Here is a 21,630-nt window from a genome sequence, read left to right as displayed (position 1 = left end):
GGAGTTCCCGTCGTGGCGCAGTGGTTAACAAATCCGACTAGGAACCATGAGGTTGCGGGTTCGGTCCCTGCCCTTGCTCAGTGGGTTAACGATCCGGCGTTGCCGTGAGCTGTGGTGTAGGTTGCAGACGCGGCTCAGATTCCGAGTTGCTGTGGCTCTGGCATAGGCCGGTGGCTACAGCTCTGATTGGACCCCTAGCCTGGGACCCTCCATATGCAGCGAGAGCGGCCCAAGAAAATGGCAAAAAGACAAAAAAAAAAAAAAAGAAAGAAAGAAATGTTCTTGACAGCACTGTTTACAACTAGTTCCCAAAGAGAGGAACTAGTTAATCAAGTTAGGGAGGAGTTCCCTGGTGGCCTACTGGTTAAGGAGCCAGTGTTGCAACTGCTGTCAGGTCACTCCAGTGGCATGGATTCAATCCCTGTCCTGGGAACTTCTGCATGCCACCAGCATGGCCAAAAAATAAAATGAAATAAACAAATTAGGTATACTCACACATATAATTGTAACACAGCCACCAAAACAAATAAAGGTGGGGGAGTGGGTTTAATGGAAAAGGCAGGCTGCCAAAATAGTATAGTGTCAAAACAATGTTTTTAAAGTAAAGAAGAAAGGTTACTTTTGTGAAAAAAAATCTAGGTGTACAGTAGAATTAAAGGTAACCTAAATTTTTACTTTTATTTTCTACTCTATATAAAAAATTACATGCAGGGAGTTCCCTTCATGGCTCAGTGGTTAACAAACCTGACTACGATTCATAAGGATACGGGTTCGATGCCAGGCCTTGCTTGGTGGGTTAAGGATCCAGTGTTGCCGTGAGCTGTGGTGTAGGTTACAGACGTGGCTCAGATCCCGAGTTGCTGTGGCTGATTTGACCCCTAGCCTGGAAACTTCCATATGCCACAGGTGCAGCCCTAAAAACCAATAATAATAATAATAATAAAATAAATGCAAATATACTTTCTCATTTTATTATTTCTGAAATTTGGCTGAATGCAATTAATCAAGCATTTAACATAATACCCTCCCCTCCATCCTCAGTAAGTTATTTTATTTTTTATTAAAGTATATCTGATTTATAATGTTGTGCCAATTTCTGCTGTACAGCAAAGTGACTCATTTATACATTTTATGTGTGTGTGTGTGTGTGTGTATACATACATATATATATTTGCTTTTTAGGGCTGCACCCATGACATATGGAAGTTCCCAGGCTAGGGGTTGAATTGGAGCTACAGCTACCAGCCTGTGCCACAGCCACAGCAACACAGGATCCAAGCTGCATCTGTGATGTACACCACGGCTCACGGCAATGCCAGATCCCTGACCCACTGAGCAAGGCCAGGGATTGAACCTGCATCCTCATGGATACTAGTCAGATTCTTTACTGCTGCGCCCCAACAGGAATTCCATATTCTTTTAATATTATTTTCCATCATGGTCTATCGAAAAGTTATTTTAAAACAATGATTGGTCTTACACTGAAGGCATCCTAGAATCAAAGTTATATGCAAAATAGAACATCTTATGAAATTTAGATATGGCTGGTATACCAGTTGGAAAACAAAAGTTTCCAAGAGGAAAGCAGACATATCCTTATGATAAAATTTAGAAGTAGTCCAGGAGAGGATGAGATTGTATATGAAGAAGAATCCACTTTCCTTATTCCTTCTCCACACATTTATCTTTAAGAATCATCTGAAAAAACCAGTTCTTTAAAATATAATAATAAGCTCAAAATCTGTTGCATGTTACTTGCAAATAATCTGTTGAATTATTTCTGAACAAAGCAAGGGCATAATAAGTTAAGTTATAGTTAAAGTAATATTACAGTTAATAAAAGTGGGAAAAACAAAGTAAAGAGGTGAAGAGTAATGCAGAGCTGAGAATTTCTTCATCATATATATGTCAAAAAATAATGTCTAGGAAGTTCCCTTGTGGCACAGGAGGTTAAGGATCCAGCATTCCTACAGCTACAGTGCAGGCCACAAATGTAGCTCAGGTTCAATCCCTTCCACATGCTGCAGGTGCAGCCAAAGAAAAATGTCTGAGGTTGATAAAATAAGAAACTGAAATTTATGCATATCATTCAAGTTAAAAAGGGACCAAGACAAAAACTGAAAATAACATAACTAATAAAATAAATCTCTCATTGTAAAGAACCAATAGACACTGCCTAAAGTTAATCAGTCAAGGCCTAGAGGTAAAAACATCTCTGGAATATGGCAGTAATCACCAGAAGTTATTAACACAAAAGTTAAAAAATAAAAATAAAAAACAAAACTTGGTTATTACCAGGGAATGAGACTAAGAGTAATTAAGTACAGACCTTTAATTTTTCTAAGTTTATAATTCCATTCTGTTATTACTTCAAACTACTCATATAAATTTTTTAAATTTATGAATTCAATACATTAATCAGTGATTACTATATTTTCCCCATACTAGCAGCTTTTATTTAAAAAAAAAAAAAACCAACTTTTAGAATAATTTTGAACTTACAGAAAAGTTACAAAGATAGTATAGCATTCTCTTGTATACTCTTCACCCACTTTCCTCTAATGTTAATATCTTATATAACCATGCTATATCTGGCATAACACTTTAGACTCTTTACAATCTGATCCTTACCAAATTCTTTAGGCAGAGATACTCGACCCACCAAGAACTACCCTTGTTTACCGCAAATTTCTCTCCATTACGTAATCATTCCTCAATACTCTTTTAACCATCATTTCTGTGCTCCCATGTTAGTCTATGCTTATCATAATATTTGTCATAACATTACTATTATTTACTAACTGATCTCCCTGCCAGGCTGTAAATTCCTTGATAAAAGGAATTAATAACTTTAATACTGGTGGAAGAATGGGTTAGAGGGTCTCAATTCTCCACCTCTCTCTCTCATTTTTAAAAATTTTCTTTTTAGGGCCACACCCATGGCATATGGAAGTTCCCTGGGTAGAGGCTGAAGTGGAGCTGCAGCTTCCAACCTACGCCACAGTCACGGAGGGATCTGAGCCACATCTGTGACTACACCACAGCTTGTGGCAACACCAGATCCTTAACCCACTGAGCAAGGCCAGGGATCAAACCTGCATCCTCATGGATGCTAGTCAGGTTCTTAACCCACTGAGCCACAAGAGGAATTCTTCTCATTTTTCTAATCACAGTAAAAAACACAACGTAAAATTTACTATCTTAACCATTTTAAGTGTTCTGTTTAGTAGTATTAAGCATATTAGTGTCATTGTAAAACAGATCTCCAGAACTCTGTCACTTTGCAAATCTGAAACTACATTAAGTAACAACTCCCCCTTCTACTCCCGGCCCAGCCCCTTACAACCACCATTCTACTTATTGCTTCTATGAACTTGACTACTTTAGATACCTCACATAAGTCGAATCATATAATATTTGCCTTTCTGTGACCAGCTTATTTTACTTGGCATTATGTCCTCAAGGTTCATCCACAGTGTAGCATGTGACAGGATTTCTTTCCTTTTAAAGGATGAATTCATTGTATAACAATTTTGCTTAGCCATCTCCATCAATGGATATTTAGGCTGCTTCTACCTCTTGGCTAGTAAGAATAATGCTGCTATGAACATGGATATGCAAATATCTCTTCCAAATCCTACTTTCAATTCTTTTGGATATATACTCAGAAGTAAGACTGCTGGTTCATAGAGCACTTTTGTATACAATTTTTAAATGCCACACCGGTGGCATATGAAAGTTTCCATGCTAGGGGTCAAATCGAGAGCTGCAGCTGCAGGCCTATGCCACAGCCACAATGCTGGATCTGAGCGGAATCTTCAACCTATGCAGTGGCTTGCGGCAACACTGGATCTTTAACCTACGGAGTGAGGTCAGGGATTGAACCCACATCCTCATGGACACTATGTTGGGTTCTTAACCTGCTGAGCCACAAAAAGAACTCTTATTTTTTAGAGGAAACTTCATATCATTTTCCACAATGACTGCACCATTTTACAATCACACCAACTGTGCACAAAGGCTCTAATTTTTCTAACACTTGTTACCTTTTCATTTTATCAATAGTAGCCATCCTAACAGATGTGAAATGGTATCTCCCACTGTGGTTTGATTTATATTTCTCTGATTAGTGATGTTGAACATTTTTTCATATGTTTATTGGCCATTTGTATATCTTCTTTGAAGAAATGTTCACTGAAGTCTTTTGTCCAATTTTTAATTGGGCTATATGATACTTTGTTGAGTTGTAAGAGTTCTTTATAATGCTGGATATTAACACCTTACCAGATAAATGATTTGCAAATATTATCTCCCATTCCATAAACTGCCTCTTCACTGTTGATTACGTCCTTTGATGCACAAAGGTATTTAGGTTTGATACAGTCCCATTTGTCTGTTTTTGCTTTTGTTGTCTATGCTTACAGTATCACAACCACAAAAATCACTGCCAAATCCAGTGTAACTGAAGCTTTTCCCCTATGTTTTTTTCCTAGGAGTTTTATAGTTTTAGGTCCTATAGTTAGGTTTTGAAATCCATTTTAAGTTAATTATAGTATAAGATAAGGGTCCAATCTTATTCTTTTACATGTGGATAGCCTGCTTCCCCAACACCATTTACTGAAGAGAACATCCTTTCCCTATTGAGCGGTCCTGGCATCGTGGTCAAAGATCATTTGAACACACACACGACTTTTACATGTCTGTCTTTATGCCAGTACCACACTGTTTTGATGACTGTAGCTTTCTAATGTTTTGTTCACCTCTCTTTTTTTTTCTTTTGTCTTTTTAGGGCCACACCTGTGGCATACGGAGGTTCCCAGGCTAGGGGCTGAATCAGAGATGTAGCCACTGGCCTAGGCCACAGTCACAGCAATGCCAGATCTGAGCCATGTCTGCAACCTACACTACAGCTCACAGCAACACCAGATCCTTAACCTACTGAGTGAGGTAAGGCCAGGGATCGAACCTGTATCCTCGTGGATGCTGGGCAAAATTGTTTCTGCTGAGCCACGACAAGAACTCCATGTTCACCTCTCTCTTTACCCAGACTTTGTAGTTCCCCATTTGAGGTGAAATATACTTCCCCAACCACTGACTTGGAGTCACAACAGCTCACTTTGTGACTTGCTTTGACCAAGCAGAAACTAGAAATATGCTTATGTAATTTGGATTGCCTTCTGGTGCTTCTTTCATCGCCATAAGAACATACCCTGACTACTCACTTGTCTAAGGAGGATGAGAATCATGTGGAATTCACCCCTACCCACACTATAGTTTACATGTGACTAGACTGGCTAACCCCTGGTTGACCTGCAAGTACATCAATGAGAATACATAACTGCTTTTTTAAGAGTTCCCATTGTGGCGCAGTGGTTAACGAATCCGACTAGGAACCATGAGGTTGCGGGTTCGGTCCCTGCCCTTGCTCAGTGGGTTAACAATCCGGCGTTGCCGTGAGCTGTGGTGTAGGTTGCAGACGCAGCTCGGATCCAGCGTTGCTGTGGCTCTGGTGTAGGCCGGTGGCTGCAGCTCCGATTCAACCCCTAGCCTGGGAACCTCCATATGCCGTGGGAGCGGCCCAAGAAATAGCAAAAAAAGATAAAAAAAAAAAACAACAAAACAAAACAAAAAAGAATACATAACTGCTTTTTTAAACTCCTATGTTTTGAGGGTGGTTTGTTACACAGCAATAGCTGATACAGAAATAAAGAACTTGCTCATTTGTAAACATAATTTAAAAGAAATGCAAACAGGCTGGAAAGTGCAGAGCTGAAAAATAAAAATGTTTCTCAACAAAGCTATGGTGTGGCCGATGTTATCACACAGTCCAAAAAAAAAAAATCAAATCAAGAGTGTGACTCTCCACTACCATGGCTTGAGTCACTGCTGTGGAGCAGATCTGATCCCTGGCCAGGAACCCAGGAACTTACACATGCCAGTGGGCATGACCAAAAACAACAACAAAAAAAGAGTGTGACTCTCATACCCTTTGTTAAGAATATCAAACCTGACTTTTGACACCAGTTGAAACATTAGGGTTTTTAAAAATAACTACTATGCCTCCATACATTTATTTTCCTCAAAGAATGCATCTAAACAAACATATATGCAACTCATCCCATTAATAAATGTGGAAATGCATGTATATGTAGCCAAATTTGTGCTTCTCTTTTGAGCATCCTCTTTCCTGACAGAATTCTTCCGTAACTGTTAGGGTTGAGTTATACAGCATATAAATACATGACAAAATTTATAAATAGTATTTTTTGGCCGTGCCTACAGTATGCAGTTCTGGGGCCAGGGATCAAACCCACAGCACAGCTGTAACCCAAGCCACAGAAGTGACAATGCTAGATCCTCAACCTGCTGAGCCACCAGGGAACTCAAAAGTGTTTTTATCTGAGTAAAACCACTCGTGTTTAATTTCTGAGAAGGATATGTCCATTATATGTACTGATATAAAACAGGCAGAAATCAACTTTGAAAGCATTTCTCTCTCTAAACAATAAAGAGATATGACAATTTAAAAAACAATGCTAAAAAAAAAGTTAAGAAAACTTCATTTTAAACTAGTTAGAATGAATATACATATACTTTAACATTACAAGTTTTTTACAGGTTTTTCAGGAAACATTAAGAGATAAATTTCTTGGAGTTCCCATCATAGCTCAGTGGTTAACAACCCAACCAGTATCCATGTGGATGTGGATTCGATTCCTGGCCTTACTCAGTGCGTTAAGGATCTGACACTACCATGAGCTGTAGTGTAGGTCACAGACATGGCTAGGATCCCACATTGCTGTGGCTGTGGTGTAGGCCGGCAGCTGCAGCTCTGATTGGACCCCTAGCCTGGAAACCTCCATATGCCAAAGGTGCAGCCCTAAAAAGACAAAAGACAAAAAAAAAAAAAAAAAAGATAAATTTCTCAGAAAGGAGCCACATTTAAAAGTTTAAAGGGGAATTACTAAAAATACTTTATGCTCTTTATGTCACAGAAAACATTATTAAAGTGACTCAAGCAAGAATAATCTATTACACAGAGAAATTGTAACTGGACTAATTTCAGGGATAAAGTAAATATTCTATACAAATTATTATGAATGCTATATATTTACTTAGTAACTCAACAGCAGATTCCAAAATCTGAATTGCAAATACTTCCAAAAACATTTCAGGGTAAGCAACAACCTAAACCAGTCTCGAGTTCTTTAACTTTAAAGACAAAGAGGCAAAGAGACCTGAATTTTATATCCTCACATGTAATCTGTGAACTGTAGTTCTTAAAGATACAGCTTTCAACTGTTTCACTTCATACATAATAAAAAAGGATATTCAAAATGGATTTTTTGCCATGACATCATAAAAAGCAAAAACAATGTGAATAAAATTTTTCCTTAAGAGATTACTGTGGTCTGAGAAATGCTAAAAAGAAGTACATTACTTAAGTTTTATTAAAATATTATTTAGGAAAGTAAACATAATCTGGTACACATAAAAATCACAGCCCATAAAGTGAAGGCCCAAAATATAGCATTTCAATACCTCCAATGGGCATATGACCACCTTAACTTTTAAATCAGAAAATAAAATTAGGCTCTGTGATATAAAGTGACAAACTGGTCTCCAAAGAATCTTGTAAAACCCAATATTCCAACAGATATGAGCAATCTCTCCACTCCCATTATTTAACTACAATGTCCCACTTAACAGAAAGCTCTCAATTCCAGTTGCTTATTTTCAGAAAAACACCACCTCCTATGCTGTCAGCATGTTTCCAATATAGCCTGATCTAATTGTAATATAAAATGGTTTAAAATAAAACATCTTTGGGAGTTCCCATTGTGGCTTAAAAGTAACAAACCCGACTACTATACATGAGGACTCAGGTGGCCCCATTCAGTGAGTCAAAAGACCTGGTGCTGCTGTGAGCTGTGGTGTAGGTTGCAGACTCGGCTTGGATCTGGCTTTGCTGTGGCTGTGGTGCAGGTCAGCAGCTGAAGCTCCGATTCGACCCCTAGCCTGGGAACCTCCATATGCCGTGGGTGCAGCCCTAAAAAGACAAAAATAAATCAATCAATAAAAAATTATAAGCCATATTTGTGCATGACATAGGAGAAAAAAACTAAATATATTAAATAGGTGATAAATTTTCTGAAATTCTTATACAGGCAAACCTCACTTTAATGAGCTTCACAGATAACCGAGTGCCTTACGAACTGAAGTTTTGTGGCAACCGTGTAATTGAACAGTCTGTTGGCACCATTTTTTCAACAGCATATGTTCATTTTGCGTCTCTGAGTCACATTTTGGTAATTCTCATGATATTTCAAACTTTTTCATTATTCTTTTATTTGTTATGGTGATCTGTATTAAGGATCTTTGGTGCTACTATTGAAAAGATTACTTCTGGGAGTTCCCATCATGGCTCAGTGGTTAACAAATCCAACTAGGAATCATGAGGTTCGATCCCTGGCCTCCCTCCATGGGTTAAGGATCGGTGTTGCCATGAGCTGTGGTGTAGGTCGCAGACACAGCTTGGATTTCATGTTGCTATGGCTCTGGCATATGGAGCCATAGCTCCGATTAGACTCCTAGCCTGGGAACCTCCATATGCCATGGGTGCGGCCCTAAAAAAGACCAAAAAAAATTGCTTCTTGCTAAAGGTTTCAGATGATAGTGTGCATTTTGTTGCAATAAAGTATCTTTAATTAAGTTATATATAGTGTTTTTTTTAAAGAATGCACACTTAATAGACTATAGTTAATGTAAACGTAACTTTTATATGCACTGGGAAACCAAAAAATTCTTGTGTGACTCCATTTATTATGATACGCTCCTTATTGTGGTGATCTGGAGTAGAACCTGCAATATCTCTGAAGTATGCCTGTATTGAAGATAATAATCTAGTCAGAAAACATATAGGCCAAAGTGAATGGTAGGTAACAGTGCCATACTAAATTCACAATGACTTGTCTTTCAAGGAAAGAGATCATTTTATAATATCACCCCATTTTTGGTACTTGACACTTAAAAATGAGGAATTAAAACAAATCTGTGCAACTACAATGAGAATCCAAGGTACTGCTGGTTACTATAAAGTACTGTAGAGGAGTTCCCTGGTGGCCCAGTGGTTAAAGATCCAGTGTTGTCCACTGCTGTGGCTCGGGTTGGATCTCTGGCCTGGGAATTTCCATATGCCGCAGGCATAGCCAAAAACAATAGAATATTGGAGAGAATAAACTTCCTCTGCAGGAGCTTTTACTTTAATAACCACAACAAAAAGGTAAGAGTGAGGAAGCTTTACAGATGAAACCGTTTCTTCTGTTGCAGAAATATGTTTCCTAAGTACTTAAAAAAAATTATTTAGGAGTTCCCGTCGTGGCGCAGTGGTTAACGAATCCGACGAGGAACCATGAGGTTGCGGGTTCGATCCCTGGCCTTGCTCAGTGGGTTAAGGGTCCAGCGTTGCTGTGGCTCTGGCGTAGGCCGGTGTCTGCAGCTCCGATTGGACCCCTAGCCTGGGAACCTCCATATGCCACGGGAGCGGCCCAAAAAAAGGCAAAAAAAAAATTATTTATTTCTAAGACCGAAAATGAAAACATGCTTACAGGTTAAAGTTTGCTGTTCTATAATAGTAGTTACTATGTAATAATACTATGTCATTATGTATACTGCTATGGGAAGTGTCGTATCTAACCTATTTTTAGCACTTCTGTTAGGTACATATAGAAAGATGATATCCCATTTTGCTGTTGAGGAACTCAAGGCACATTAAAGGCCTTGTCATAAAATCATTAAAATTAATTAAAGGGAATGCTGACTTAAAGTTCTAGTCATCCGAACAACCAATTAAAAATGGGCAAAGGACTTGAACAGACATTTCTCCAAAGAAGATACACAAATAGCCATCAACCATGTGAAAAGAAGCTCAACATCACTAATCATTTAGGAAATGCATATCACAACAAGAATAACCACTTCATAGCTATAAGGATGGCTACTACTATTAAAACAAAAAAAAAGAAGTACTGGTGAGAATGTAGAGACTGGAATTGTCCTACACTGCTGGTAGGAATATAAAATGGTACAGCTACTGTGGAAAAGATTATAGTAATTCTCAAAACGTAAATAAAAATAGAATTACTACATTATCGAGCAATTCCACTTCTGGGTATATTCCCATAAGAACTGAAAGCAGAACTTGAACAGATATTTATACACTAATATTTATAGCAGCATTATTCACAAAAGACAAAAAGTGGAAACAACCCAAATGTCAATCAACAGATAAATGGATAAACAAGATGTGATATAATTTACAACACAATATTATCCAATCTTAAAAAAAAAAGAAAGTGTATGCTACAACTTGGATGAGGACCTTTGAAATAAACCAGATACAAAAGAACAAATATTATATGATTCCACTTAAGTATGGTCAAATTCACAGAAACAGAATCTGGAATGATAGTTACTAAGGACTGGGGGGGGAGATAGTAGGAAATTATTTAATGGGCAGATTTTCAGTCTGCAATGAAGAAAAAGTTCTGGAGATAGTGGTGATGGCTGCACAACAATACGAATGTACTTAATGTCACTGAACCATACACTGAAAAATGGCTAAATGGTAAAATTTTGTTGTACATTATTTACTACAATTAAAATTTTATTCCATTAATTCAATAGTTTTCAAACCTTTATTAGAACCACAGACTATCTTTTAAAAATTTCAAAGCCCAGGAGTTCCCTGATGGCTTAGAGATTAAGGATTCAGCATTGTCACTGCTGTGGCACAGGTTCAATTCCTGGACTAGGAACTGCCACATACCATAGGCACAACCAAAAATAGATAGATAGGGATAGAGAGGTAAAATAAATTAAAAGTAAAAATCCTAAAGGCCAGGCCATACTCCCAGGTTAAAACAGGGCATCAATATTTTTCAATCTTTCAAGGTGATTCCACATCCAGACAAGATTGGGAATCACTACATTAATCTCTATTTCTGTTGCCCACACAGTAATTTTTTAACTTTAAACGAAAATTTACAGTTTCTTATCTCTATGAACAAAAGAACTATATTAAAATCCAGAATATAGGAGTTCCCTTCATGGCTCAGCAGTTAACGAACCCAACTAGGATCCATGAAGATGCAGGTTCGATCCCTGGCCTCACTCAATGGGTCAAGGATCCAGCATTGCCGTGAGCCGTGGTGTAGGTCACAGGTGTGGCTGGGATCCCATTCTGCTGTGGCTGTGGTGTGGCCAGCAGCTGTAGCTCTAATTTGACCCCTAGCCTGGGAGCCTCCTTATGCCACAGGCGTGGCCCTAAAATAGCAAAAAAAAAAAATTCAGAATATAACACCTTATCTGTGAATTTCGTATATACTCCTGCCCACTTAATAAACACATTACTTACACTATGCATTAAAGAATCCTTAGAAAGCAATATATTTTTCTGATTTACAACTTCAGAGGCTCAACATAGTATTTACTACTATTTTTAATTTTTAAGTCTTCTATTTTACTAATTCTTATCTCCTTAAAAGATGTAGGTGCAGGAGATACAGGGGTCTACAATCTGTCTGATATTTTTCATGTCCTCTAACCCAGCTCCAATACCTACAAGCTCCAATGCCTACAAAGATGGCCTTTGACCAGTTCCTTAACCTGCCAGTGCTGCAGATTTAACAACTGTAAAATTGGAGTTACAGAGTTGTTGTGAGAATTGATTTAATATATATTAAGCCGTGACTTCAAACACTGCCTGGTCAGTTCTGCTTAGGCAATGGTTGCTCATTCCCTTCTCCCCTTCAGAAAAAAAATTCTCTATTATCATTCATATCAAAAACCAATAGTTGAAAAGTACAGATTTGTATGACTCTAAGAATCACACTACGAAATGATAGTAAAAGCTTAATGGGGAAGGAAAAACAGAGGGGAAGAAGTCTTAAGCACTTAATTTTCTGTCATAAATGTTTCTGGAAAGCATGAGGATATGGGAAACTGACCATGCAAATCCTAATGACTCAAGCATCACAGAGAAATTTCATAGGTCATAAGTACTATTACATCATCACTCAACATTTCAGAAATAGGATGTATAATAATCCTGATATCAGGCATTAATGATAGACTAGCATAGAGAGGCTGAAGGAAGGAAAAATAAGACAGTACTATGGCCAATCTGGCAAAGAGTGGATAACTTGACATAAAGTGAAGGTTTCCCCTACCTTTGAGATTCTAGAGTACACTCATAATTTAGTATACAATTCCAGGAGGGTTCATAAACCAGACAGAAGATATCTTTCACCAATAAACAGTGCCAAGCTCACCCGGGCTTAAAGCCCTAGAACTGTTACTGTTAATGCAATAACCAATATACACATCACTATCAAGCACTTGTAAGTGTGACCAGGCCACACTGAGATGTACTCTTAAGTATAGAATGCATATTAGATTTCAAAGACTTAGTTAAAAAAAAAAAGTAAAACACTTCATTAATACCATCTACATATATAATTATATGCTGAAATACTGTGGATATATTGGGTTAAATATATTAAAATTAATTTCACTTTTTAAAACTTTTTAAAATGTGCCTACAAGATTTAAAATTACACACACAACTCATATTTCTATTAGAGAGTGCTATCTTAGAAGACAAGAAGAAAGGAATTGAGTCCTTAGAAAACGTAACAGTGATAGTTCTTACCTTCCCTAGAAGTTAGGGTTTTTAGAGGTACTGAGGAATCCAACCAAAGGACATGCTAAAGCTATACAAAATGACTAGATACACCACCTTAAATCTCATCATGTTTACATTTAATTAAAATGGGACAAAGGGACTGTGTAAAAGCCACAGCTGTGGCAGAAGATAAACATAGCTTTATAGGTGTAATTTTAAGTTTATACTTTCATTTACTGCCTTAAAAAACAAAAACCTTGACTGACTTCTTCAGTGAAGCTCCTAAAGTATTATTTTAATTGTAAGTGTAAAGGCTCAGTCTAAGAAATACCATCCAAAAGAACTTTCTGCAATGACGGAAATATTCTATCTTCACTGTGCAATACAATACAAAAGCCAGCAGTCATAGGAGCACTTGAAATGTGGTTTGCACAACTGAGGAACTAAATTTTTTATTTTATTCTTTCAATTAATTGAAATTTAAATAGCTACAAGTGGCTGGTGGCGACTATAAAGCACAGTTCTAAGTAAAAATGGCCTGCAACTTCATAGCTATTCACATATACAGAACTTCCAATTAGCATTTTAGTGGCCAGAAGTCATAAAAGAAGGAAAGATCATTCTCAAATATATTACCCTTTTTTTTTGGTTTTGTAGGGCTACACTGGTGGCACATGGAGGTTCCCAGGTTAGAGGTCTATTTGGAGCTTCAGCTGCCAGCCTACGCTGGCAACGTGAGATCTGAGCTGCGTCTTCGACCTACCCCACAGCTCACAAAAATGCCAGATCCTCAACCCACTGAGCAAGGCCAGGGATCGAACCCGCATCCTCATGAATACTAGTCAGGTTCGTTACCACTGAGCCACAACAGGAACTCCAAATATATTACTTTCTAAATATACTCCCTTCTCAGGAAACTACAGGTTGATACGCACTACCAAAACAGTAAGACAGAAAAAGAAAACATGAGATCCAGGATAAGGGATCGAACACAGTCAGAAAGGCAAAGAGATGAGTACTATAAACAGGCCAACAGAGCAAGTCCAAACTGGAACAGAAGAATGAAATAAAAGGTTCAAATAGGGATATGGAGGGGTGGGCAGAGGGAGGAGGGAAGGGGAAGGGAGAAACTAAAAGATTACACTTTCTAGGATAGGGAAGGGAGATTTACACTGTTGGTAGACAGTCTAGGGGAAAATTACCAATAGATACAAAGATCAAGGGTCAGCAAACTTTATTTGTGAAGAACCAGAGAAATATTTTAAGCTAAATATTTTAGGGCTTGTTGGGTCATCTGTTTCTTGGCACAATTATTCAACTCTACTACTGTGTGAGATCAGGCATAAAATAATCCAAAAATGAATGAACAGGGCTGAATAAAATTTTATTTACAAAAACAGGTGACAGGCTGTATTTGCCCTGTGGAGTGGTATTTACCAACCCCTGACATAGATAATAAAGTGCAAAAAACAGATAATCATTAACAGTGGGAAAACAAAATTATATAGAGAAAACAGGAAGTAATCCTAATACGCTATATGACTCACTAAATGTAATATTTATAAAATTATAATAATAGAAACAATAAGTATTGTTTTTACCAAATTTCATAATTATATTGGCAAGATAAGAAAAAAAAGAGAGGGAAAGGAGAACAAACATGCCAGTGTCTAAGCGGTAGGGGTGGGGAGTGGAAAAGCAGCAGGGAGGAAGGGGGTCAGTAAAATAATTAAATCATCAATAGAAAAGTCAATAGATTAAATCCTGAATAACTGAAACAACAGAAAATTCAAGAATAAACATACTATATGCTTCTAAATTTTTAAATAGTTAAATTTTTACAAGTTTAAAGAATTGAAAGGGATTGCCTTTGAGGAGCACATTCAATAGCTGGGGCTCAGGATTACAGGTTTTCATTTTAAATCCTGGTAATTAGCTTGACTTCTTAAAACTATATAAACATACATGGTGGACACTGCCACCTGCCTACCTGATATCTATTCCCCTTTCTTCTAATTAACTGCCTACCTAGTCTCTACCCTCCATTTCTTCATCTAACTAGAGCCTTATTTTGTTCTGAGAAATATAAAAAATATTTCTCTCAGTATAGCCAATGATATGTCAGCTAAAGTTTCTAGAAAAGAATACTTCCTGAGAGTCACCCTTTCTCGCTTCTTCCCTCCTCTCCACTTCCTCCCTAGAATCCACTGTGAGTCAGGTCTGGAGGTACAACACTTACTGGGACCATGAGGGTAAAAGCCAAAGGCTAAAGATAACAGAGCAGAAAATTCCAGAGAATTTGAGTTTTGATGACATTATTGAACAGATTATCTACCTCTAGACTCTCTGCTATTGAGAAAAATCAATTCCTACATAATCCAGGTAGATATTCTGTCAATTGCAACCAAATGCATTCCTAACTTATAAAATTAATTATTTTGTTGACAATAAAGGTTTATTTTCAGGGGGCTCCCATCATGGTTCAATGGTAACAAACCCTACTAGTACCCATGAGGATATGGGTTTGATCCCTGGCCTAGCTCAGGGGGCTAAGGATCCGGTACTGCCACAGGCTGTGGTGTGGGTAGCAGACTTGTCTCGGATTTGGCATTGCGATGGCTGTGGTGTAGGCTGGCAGATGCAGCTCTGATTCAACTCCTAGCCTGGGAACTTCCATTTGTCATGGGTACAGTCCTAAAAAGACTAAATAAATAAATAAAGGTTTAATTTTTTTTCCTTTTACAGCTGCACCTGCAGCATATGGAAGTTCTCAGGCTAGGGGTCAAATTGGAGCTGCACCTGCAGCTGCAGCTGAGGCCTACACTACAGCCACAGCAACATCAGATCTGAGCCACATCTGTGACTTAAGCCACAGCAGCAATAAGAGATCATTAACTCACTGAGTGACGCCAGGTATCAAACCCACTGCTCAGAGACAATATAGGGTCCTTAAATTGATGAGCCACAAAGGGAACTCCAATAAAGATTTATTTTAATTTTCAGAGGGAAAAAAAGTAAAAGTCTTGATTTGTCCAGGCTTACTTATTCATCCATTATACTGAAACTAAAAAGGGAAGTCTGAAAACACTCCAGGTGCATATGAAAATAGATGTGCATAAGACATAATAAATGACATCTCAATGATTATAATCACAACCAGTATTTCATATCCTCACATCTTTTAGGGAAAACTACTAAATTTCCTTTCTTTTCTCTTCTCCCACATCCCTCACTCACCTCACCAGTTTTCATCTCTCTTGAAGTCAAATCAACAACTGCTTGGAACTAAATCTTCTAACAGATTGTGTCTTATATTATTCAAATCACAGAGAATAGTAACCTAAAGCTTTTAACTAAACAGGTCTTAAATCTTCTATGGCTCCATCTGCAACTATTCTACAGATTGTCATAAATTTGCTTAATTCAAAGTTAAAGAAAATTATGAACAACCCAAAAGTAAACAAATCTCATATAGCAAAAAAAAAAAAAAAAAAAACAAATTTAAATTACTTCAAAGCAAAAACATAGGTTTGAAAATGAGAAGGCTTAACTCAAGCCAAAACATAACTACAGACCACCATCTAAAATCAAATATTAGTATTATTTAATTTTAAGAGTACTATGAATATATTTCCACTAGTACTAAAAAAGTATACTTCAATGCATTAAGTCTACTTTCACTCCGTATCTTCTGTATCATCCCAAGTCAAAACTTATTAAGCCACTGTATTGACATACTGCCTATACCACCACTGCAAGAAAATTCTTAAAATGTGTAAAAGAAAGAATGAAGGGGTGAAAGAAAACTAAATACTTATTGTACTTTGCCAACGTTAACCTCATGAATATGTTTATACTAGTTTGCTTTATCCCACATTTTCTATAAAGTCATTAAAATTAACAAGCCTAAAGAAATAGCAAGTGAGAGTTTAAATATAATAGCTTACCTTTTATTTATAGGTTTTTCATCTTTTTCATAAGGCTTTACAAACCACTTGCCAATACGTACAAAGTTTCGGTTCATTAAACACCGTTCCAACAGATTGTGAACTGCTTTGAAAAGCAAAGTACGGCATTCGTAGGAAAGTCCATTCTCCCACACTCCATCTTCCTCTTCTAAAAGAGAAATGAATCTACTCAGAGCCATGTTAAAAAGTGTTACAGCTTAATCCCTAAATTCATAAACCCTGCTTTACCTCAGAATGCTGAACAACAATCATTTCAATATCTCTCTAGACATTAAAATATAAGGTTTCAAAGATGCTCCATGGGGAATAAAAGGCCTAAATATCATGCATTCTATTAAATTACCTGAAAATTATTTTCCCACCATATAAAAAGAGCAATGATACACTGCAAACATGCTGATTTGGTTTCTGTATAAACGAAAAGGACATCTGCATAACTAGGGAAATATTACACACTCTATACCTAAGATGCCAATTTTTAAGCTGGCTCACTTGTTACTTTGTCCTAACTCCTTCAGTCATTCAGCCTGACCAAAAAAACTGGACAGTTAATAATTAAACTCAAAACACGTTATGTCAAGCAGCATTCTAATCCATGACTCAACTATAAAAATAAGTGGTGGATCAAAAAGGAAGTTTTTGGCACAGAGCCTAACAAGCAATGCATTATCAGCCACCTTAGGTCTCATTTCAACCAAATGGATTGCCATGATTACTTTTCAGTATAGGAGTCTCTACTTGGGGAAGAAATTTAAAAATTCAAAGACAATTTTTGTTGGCCATATTGACAGTATATGGAATTTCCTGGGTCAGGGATCAAATCCAAGCCACAGCTGCAACCTATGCCACAGATGAGGTCACAACCGATCCTTAACCCACTGCACTAGGTCAGGGATGGAACCCACACCTCCACAGCAACCTTAGCCACTGCAGCCAGATCCTTAACCCATCTGTCACAGTAGGAACTCCTGAAGACAAATTTTAAATAGCATTTCTGATATAAAGTTACAGCGACCTTCATTAATTATGCACCCTCAATTTTGCCAGCAAATCAAATAGCCACTCCAAGTTACAGAAAAAAAGGAAAAGCTTAACAGTCATTTTAAGATAAGTATGTAGTTCAGAAAATAATTTTTTTATTCTCTATCCATCTCAAACCTGTAACAAAGCATCCAAGGAATCCTAGTATAAATGATAGCTACTACCTTCAGCATTTAACTTTGTAATATTTTAAGTTGTTATTTCAAATATAATTTAGTATCCTATAGCCTATAAACTTTTTTAACCATTTTATAAGTATGGGTCTTCATTCAACTTAAGTAAAAATAAATAACCCTTCTTAATTCAACTTTTAAAATGTATACACCATTTCAACAGAAAAATAACTATGCTGTCTTAAATAAAAGCAGAAACATATTGATAGTGATACAGTTTATATTCGTAACTTACATAACAAATGAGCAGAATAAACATTAACTCAAAAGCATAATGACAGTGGACTTTTACCTGCACTAGAAATTTGTGCCACGACAAAGGTTAATGTTGATTTTATGTTGTTCTTTAAAGTGTTTCCTAAATTAGCCAAGAGTCTTTCAAATCAACTAATTGTGTTCCAAAAAGACAAGCTTTTTTAAAAATGAGGTAAGAAAATGACAATACTTGAAAGTTGAAATAATTTTAAAGTCATTAATACTAAACATCAACATTAAAAGTTCTTCACATTATACTATATTATAGACATCCTTATCTACTTCTGTTTAAAGCCAAAATTTTACAAGTTTCACTTTATTAAAGTGAACAGTAGGCTAGGGGAAAAGGGAAGCGGCACATAGTAAATTCAATTATTTAAAAAGTCTACATCACACCATATTTGTGAATTGCTGAGAGACAAAAAAAAAAAAAGAAACTTTCTCAACTGCTTTCAGCCTAATCATAATCAGATTCTGTCATTTCAAAGTTAAATAGCTACATTAGGAGTTTTAGCTCAAACTATGAGATTTATGATTACTAGAAGTATACATAGCTTAATTCCAAGAGAAGTATGCTGGGACAACCTCACAATTCTTCATTTCTTTATAATATATTTAGTGTACTCTTATTTTTATTGACATTACCTCAAAAATCCTTACCTTCTAAATCTAAACACAATGGAGTGGCATTTATCATTCAGGAGTAGGCCCTACCAAAATCTTTTTTCTAACTACTTCTAAGGTTTTTTTTTTGTTTTTGTTTTTTTTTGTCTTTTGTTTTTTTGAGAGCTGCACCCGTGGCATATGGAGCTTCCCAGGGTAGGGGTCTAATCAGAGATGTTGCTGCTGGCCTACGCCAGAGCCACAGCAATGCCAGATCCCAGCCGTGTCTGCAACCTACACCACAGCTCACGGCAACACCGAATCCTTAACCTACTGAGGGAGGCCAGAGATCAAACCCACAACCTCATTGTTCCTAGTCAGATATGTTTCCACTGCGCCACAATGGGAACTCCACTTCTAAGTTTTAAAGCAACAAAAATCCAAGACACACAGTTATAACTACATATCAAAGTTGCAGTCATGATAAACTTCAAATATCAGAAAATTATTCACTTAAAATTTGAGAAAGGGAATTTGTCTTCTTCCCAAAAAGAGTAAATTAAAAACCTTTGGGGAGTTCCTGTCATGGCTCAGCAGTTAAAGAACTCAACTAGGATCCATGAGGATGGTGGTTCGATCCCTGGCCTCACTCAGTGGATTAAGGATCTGGCGTTGCCGTGCACTGTGATGTAGGTCACAGACAAGGCTTAGATCCCATGTTGCTGTGGCTTAGGCTGGCGGCTATAGCTCCAACTGGACCCCTAGCCTGTAAACCTTCATATGCCATGGGTGTGGCCCTAAAGAGACAAAAAAAAAAAACCTTTGGGATAGTAAAAGCTGTAATACAATAATTATACAAATTTTCAAAAAAAAAATTTAAAAATTTAAAAATAAAAATAAAGGAGTTCCCATCATGGTGCAGCAGAAACAAATCCAACTAGGAACCATGAGGTTGTAGGTTCAATCCCTGGGCTCACTCAGTGGGTTAAGGATCTGGTGTTGCCATGAGCTGTGGCGTAGGTTGCAGACATGGCTCGGATCTGGCATTATTGTGGCTCTGGCGTAGGCCGGCAGCAACATCTCCAGTTAGAGCCCTAGCCTGGGAACCTCCATATGCTTTGGGTGAGGCCCTAAAAAACACAAAACACAAAATAAATACATAAATATATAAAATAAATTTTCACATGAAATTCTGACAATGTTATGGGTTTATTTTAAAAAATCTATTTCAGAGTTCCCATCATGGCTCAGTAGGTAACAAATCCAACTAGAAACCATGAGGTTGCTGGTTCAATCCCTGGCCTTGCTCAATGGGTTAAGGATCTGGTGTTGCCGTGAGCTGTGGTGTAGGTTTCAGAGGTGGCTTAGATCTGGTATTGCTGTGACTCTGGTATAGGCTGGCACCTACAGCTCCGATTAGACCCCTAGCCTAGGAACCTCCATATGCTGCGGGAGCAGCCCAAAAAAAGGTAAAAAGACAAAAAAAATCCATTTCAGTAAAACCTATAGTTAAATAGTTCAAGAATACCAAATAGTCCGAGTTCCGGTTGTAGCTCATAGGTAATGAAACTGACTAGTATTCATGAGGATTTGGGTTTGATCCCTGTCTTTGCTCAGTGGGTTAAGGATCTGGCATTGCCATGAGCTGTGGTGTGGATCACAGACATGGCTTGGATCCCAAGTTGCTGTGCCTGTGGTGTAGGCCGGCAGCTGCAGCTCTGATTCGACGCCTAGCCTGGGAACTTTTATATGCCGAGGGTATGGCCCTAAAAAGACCAAAAAAAAAAAAAAATACTAAGAACTGTTTAGAAAATTAATCATTAATATTCAAGCATTTCTCTCATTGCTCTAAATATTTTAGTCTAGAGAAACTCAGGAGAACTTAATCCTCATTTTACACTGTATCTTCAAATGTCCACAATGCTCATCAGCACTAAATAGGAGTTAAGCATAAGATAAAGAACAGATCACTGCTAGGATTTTCTAAGGCCAGAAATCTCTTAAGTACATCTTCACCTATATGGCAGGTAACTAAGCAACCATTACACTAAAGTAACATAATTTCATGTTTTATTGCTGTGGAAATAATAACACTCAATGAAAGACTAAAAGTATTTTTTTTAGAGGGTTAAGGGGTGTCTCTCAGAAACTAGACGCCTACTGAGCCAAGTCTCTAATATCCTGATATAAGAACCATAATAAAAGTACTTCTCTACATGCTGTATTCAGAGATATAAAAGCTGAAAGCGTACAACCAAGCCACCCAAGACATAGTGATATGCACCTCTTACATTACCTTTTCTCTTTTTTTGGTCTTTTGAGGGCCCCAACTGCAGCATAGGGAAGTTCCCCGGCCAAGGGCAGAATCAGAGCTGCAGCTGCTGGCCTACACCACAGCTACAACAACGAGGGATCTGAAGTGTGTCTGAGACCTATACCACAGTTCACAGCAATGCCGGATCCTTAACCCACTGAGCAAGGCCAGGGATTGAACCCGAGTCCGATACTAACTGGGTTCATTACTGCTAAGCCATGATGGGAACTCCACGTTATTTAAAATAACTCCTTGAATCTCAACCCAAGCATTGTTCATAGGGAAGGGGGGGTGGAACACACGGCAAATCTTTACCTAGCTCTTTTGAACTTAATCAACCAGACTCTAATAGAAAAAGTCTGATTAATGTATTTAAATGTTTTCCTCCTCTTGTATCTGCATCCCCAGAGAAAACAGTTCCAATTCTGTGTTTTTAGTACTTTTCCATTACCCTTAGCATTAGAACTCTTAATTGTCACTATTACTTAAAAAATTTTAGAAAGTATTTGAAGAGAACAATTCAAAAGTTCGAATGCTAAATTTGATTTCCATTAAAAAAATTTTTTTTTTTCTTTTCCAGGGCCGCACCTG

At 37.5% G+C, this 21,630-nt stretch overlaps 1 protein-coding gene across 1 annotated transcript in view; it reads right to left on the bottom strand.

The window, feature by feature from the left end:
• The window catches only part of MED13 (mediator complex subunit 13), a 98,943-nt gene that overhangs the window by 68,900 nt on the left and 8,413 nt on the right, over positions 1 to 21,630 (bottom strand). The window contains 2 exon segments of the mRNA XM_047758042.1: positions 16,633 to 16,744; positions 16,747 to 16,801. Of these exon segments, the coding sequence (XP_047613998.1) occupies positions 16,633 to 16,744; positions 16,747 to 16,801 (167 nt within the window).

This window comes from Phacochoerus africanus, chromosome 14, assembly GCF_016906955.1.
Source record: "Phacochoerus africanus isolate WHEZ1 chromosome 14, ROS_Pafr_v1, whole genome shotgun sequence".
In the NCBI taxonomy this organism is placed as follows: domain Eukaryota; kingdom Metazoa; phylum Chordata; class Mammalia; order Artiodactyla; family Suidae; genus Phacochoerus; species Phacochoerus africanus.
The sequence above is the reverse complement of the archived record's forward strand: the minus strand, read 5'-3'. Positions and strand labels throughout refer to the sequence as shown.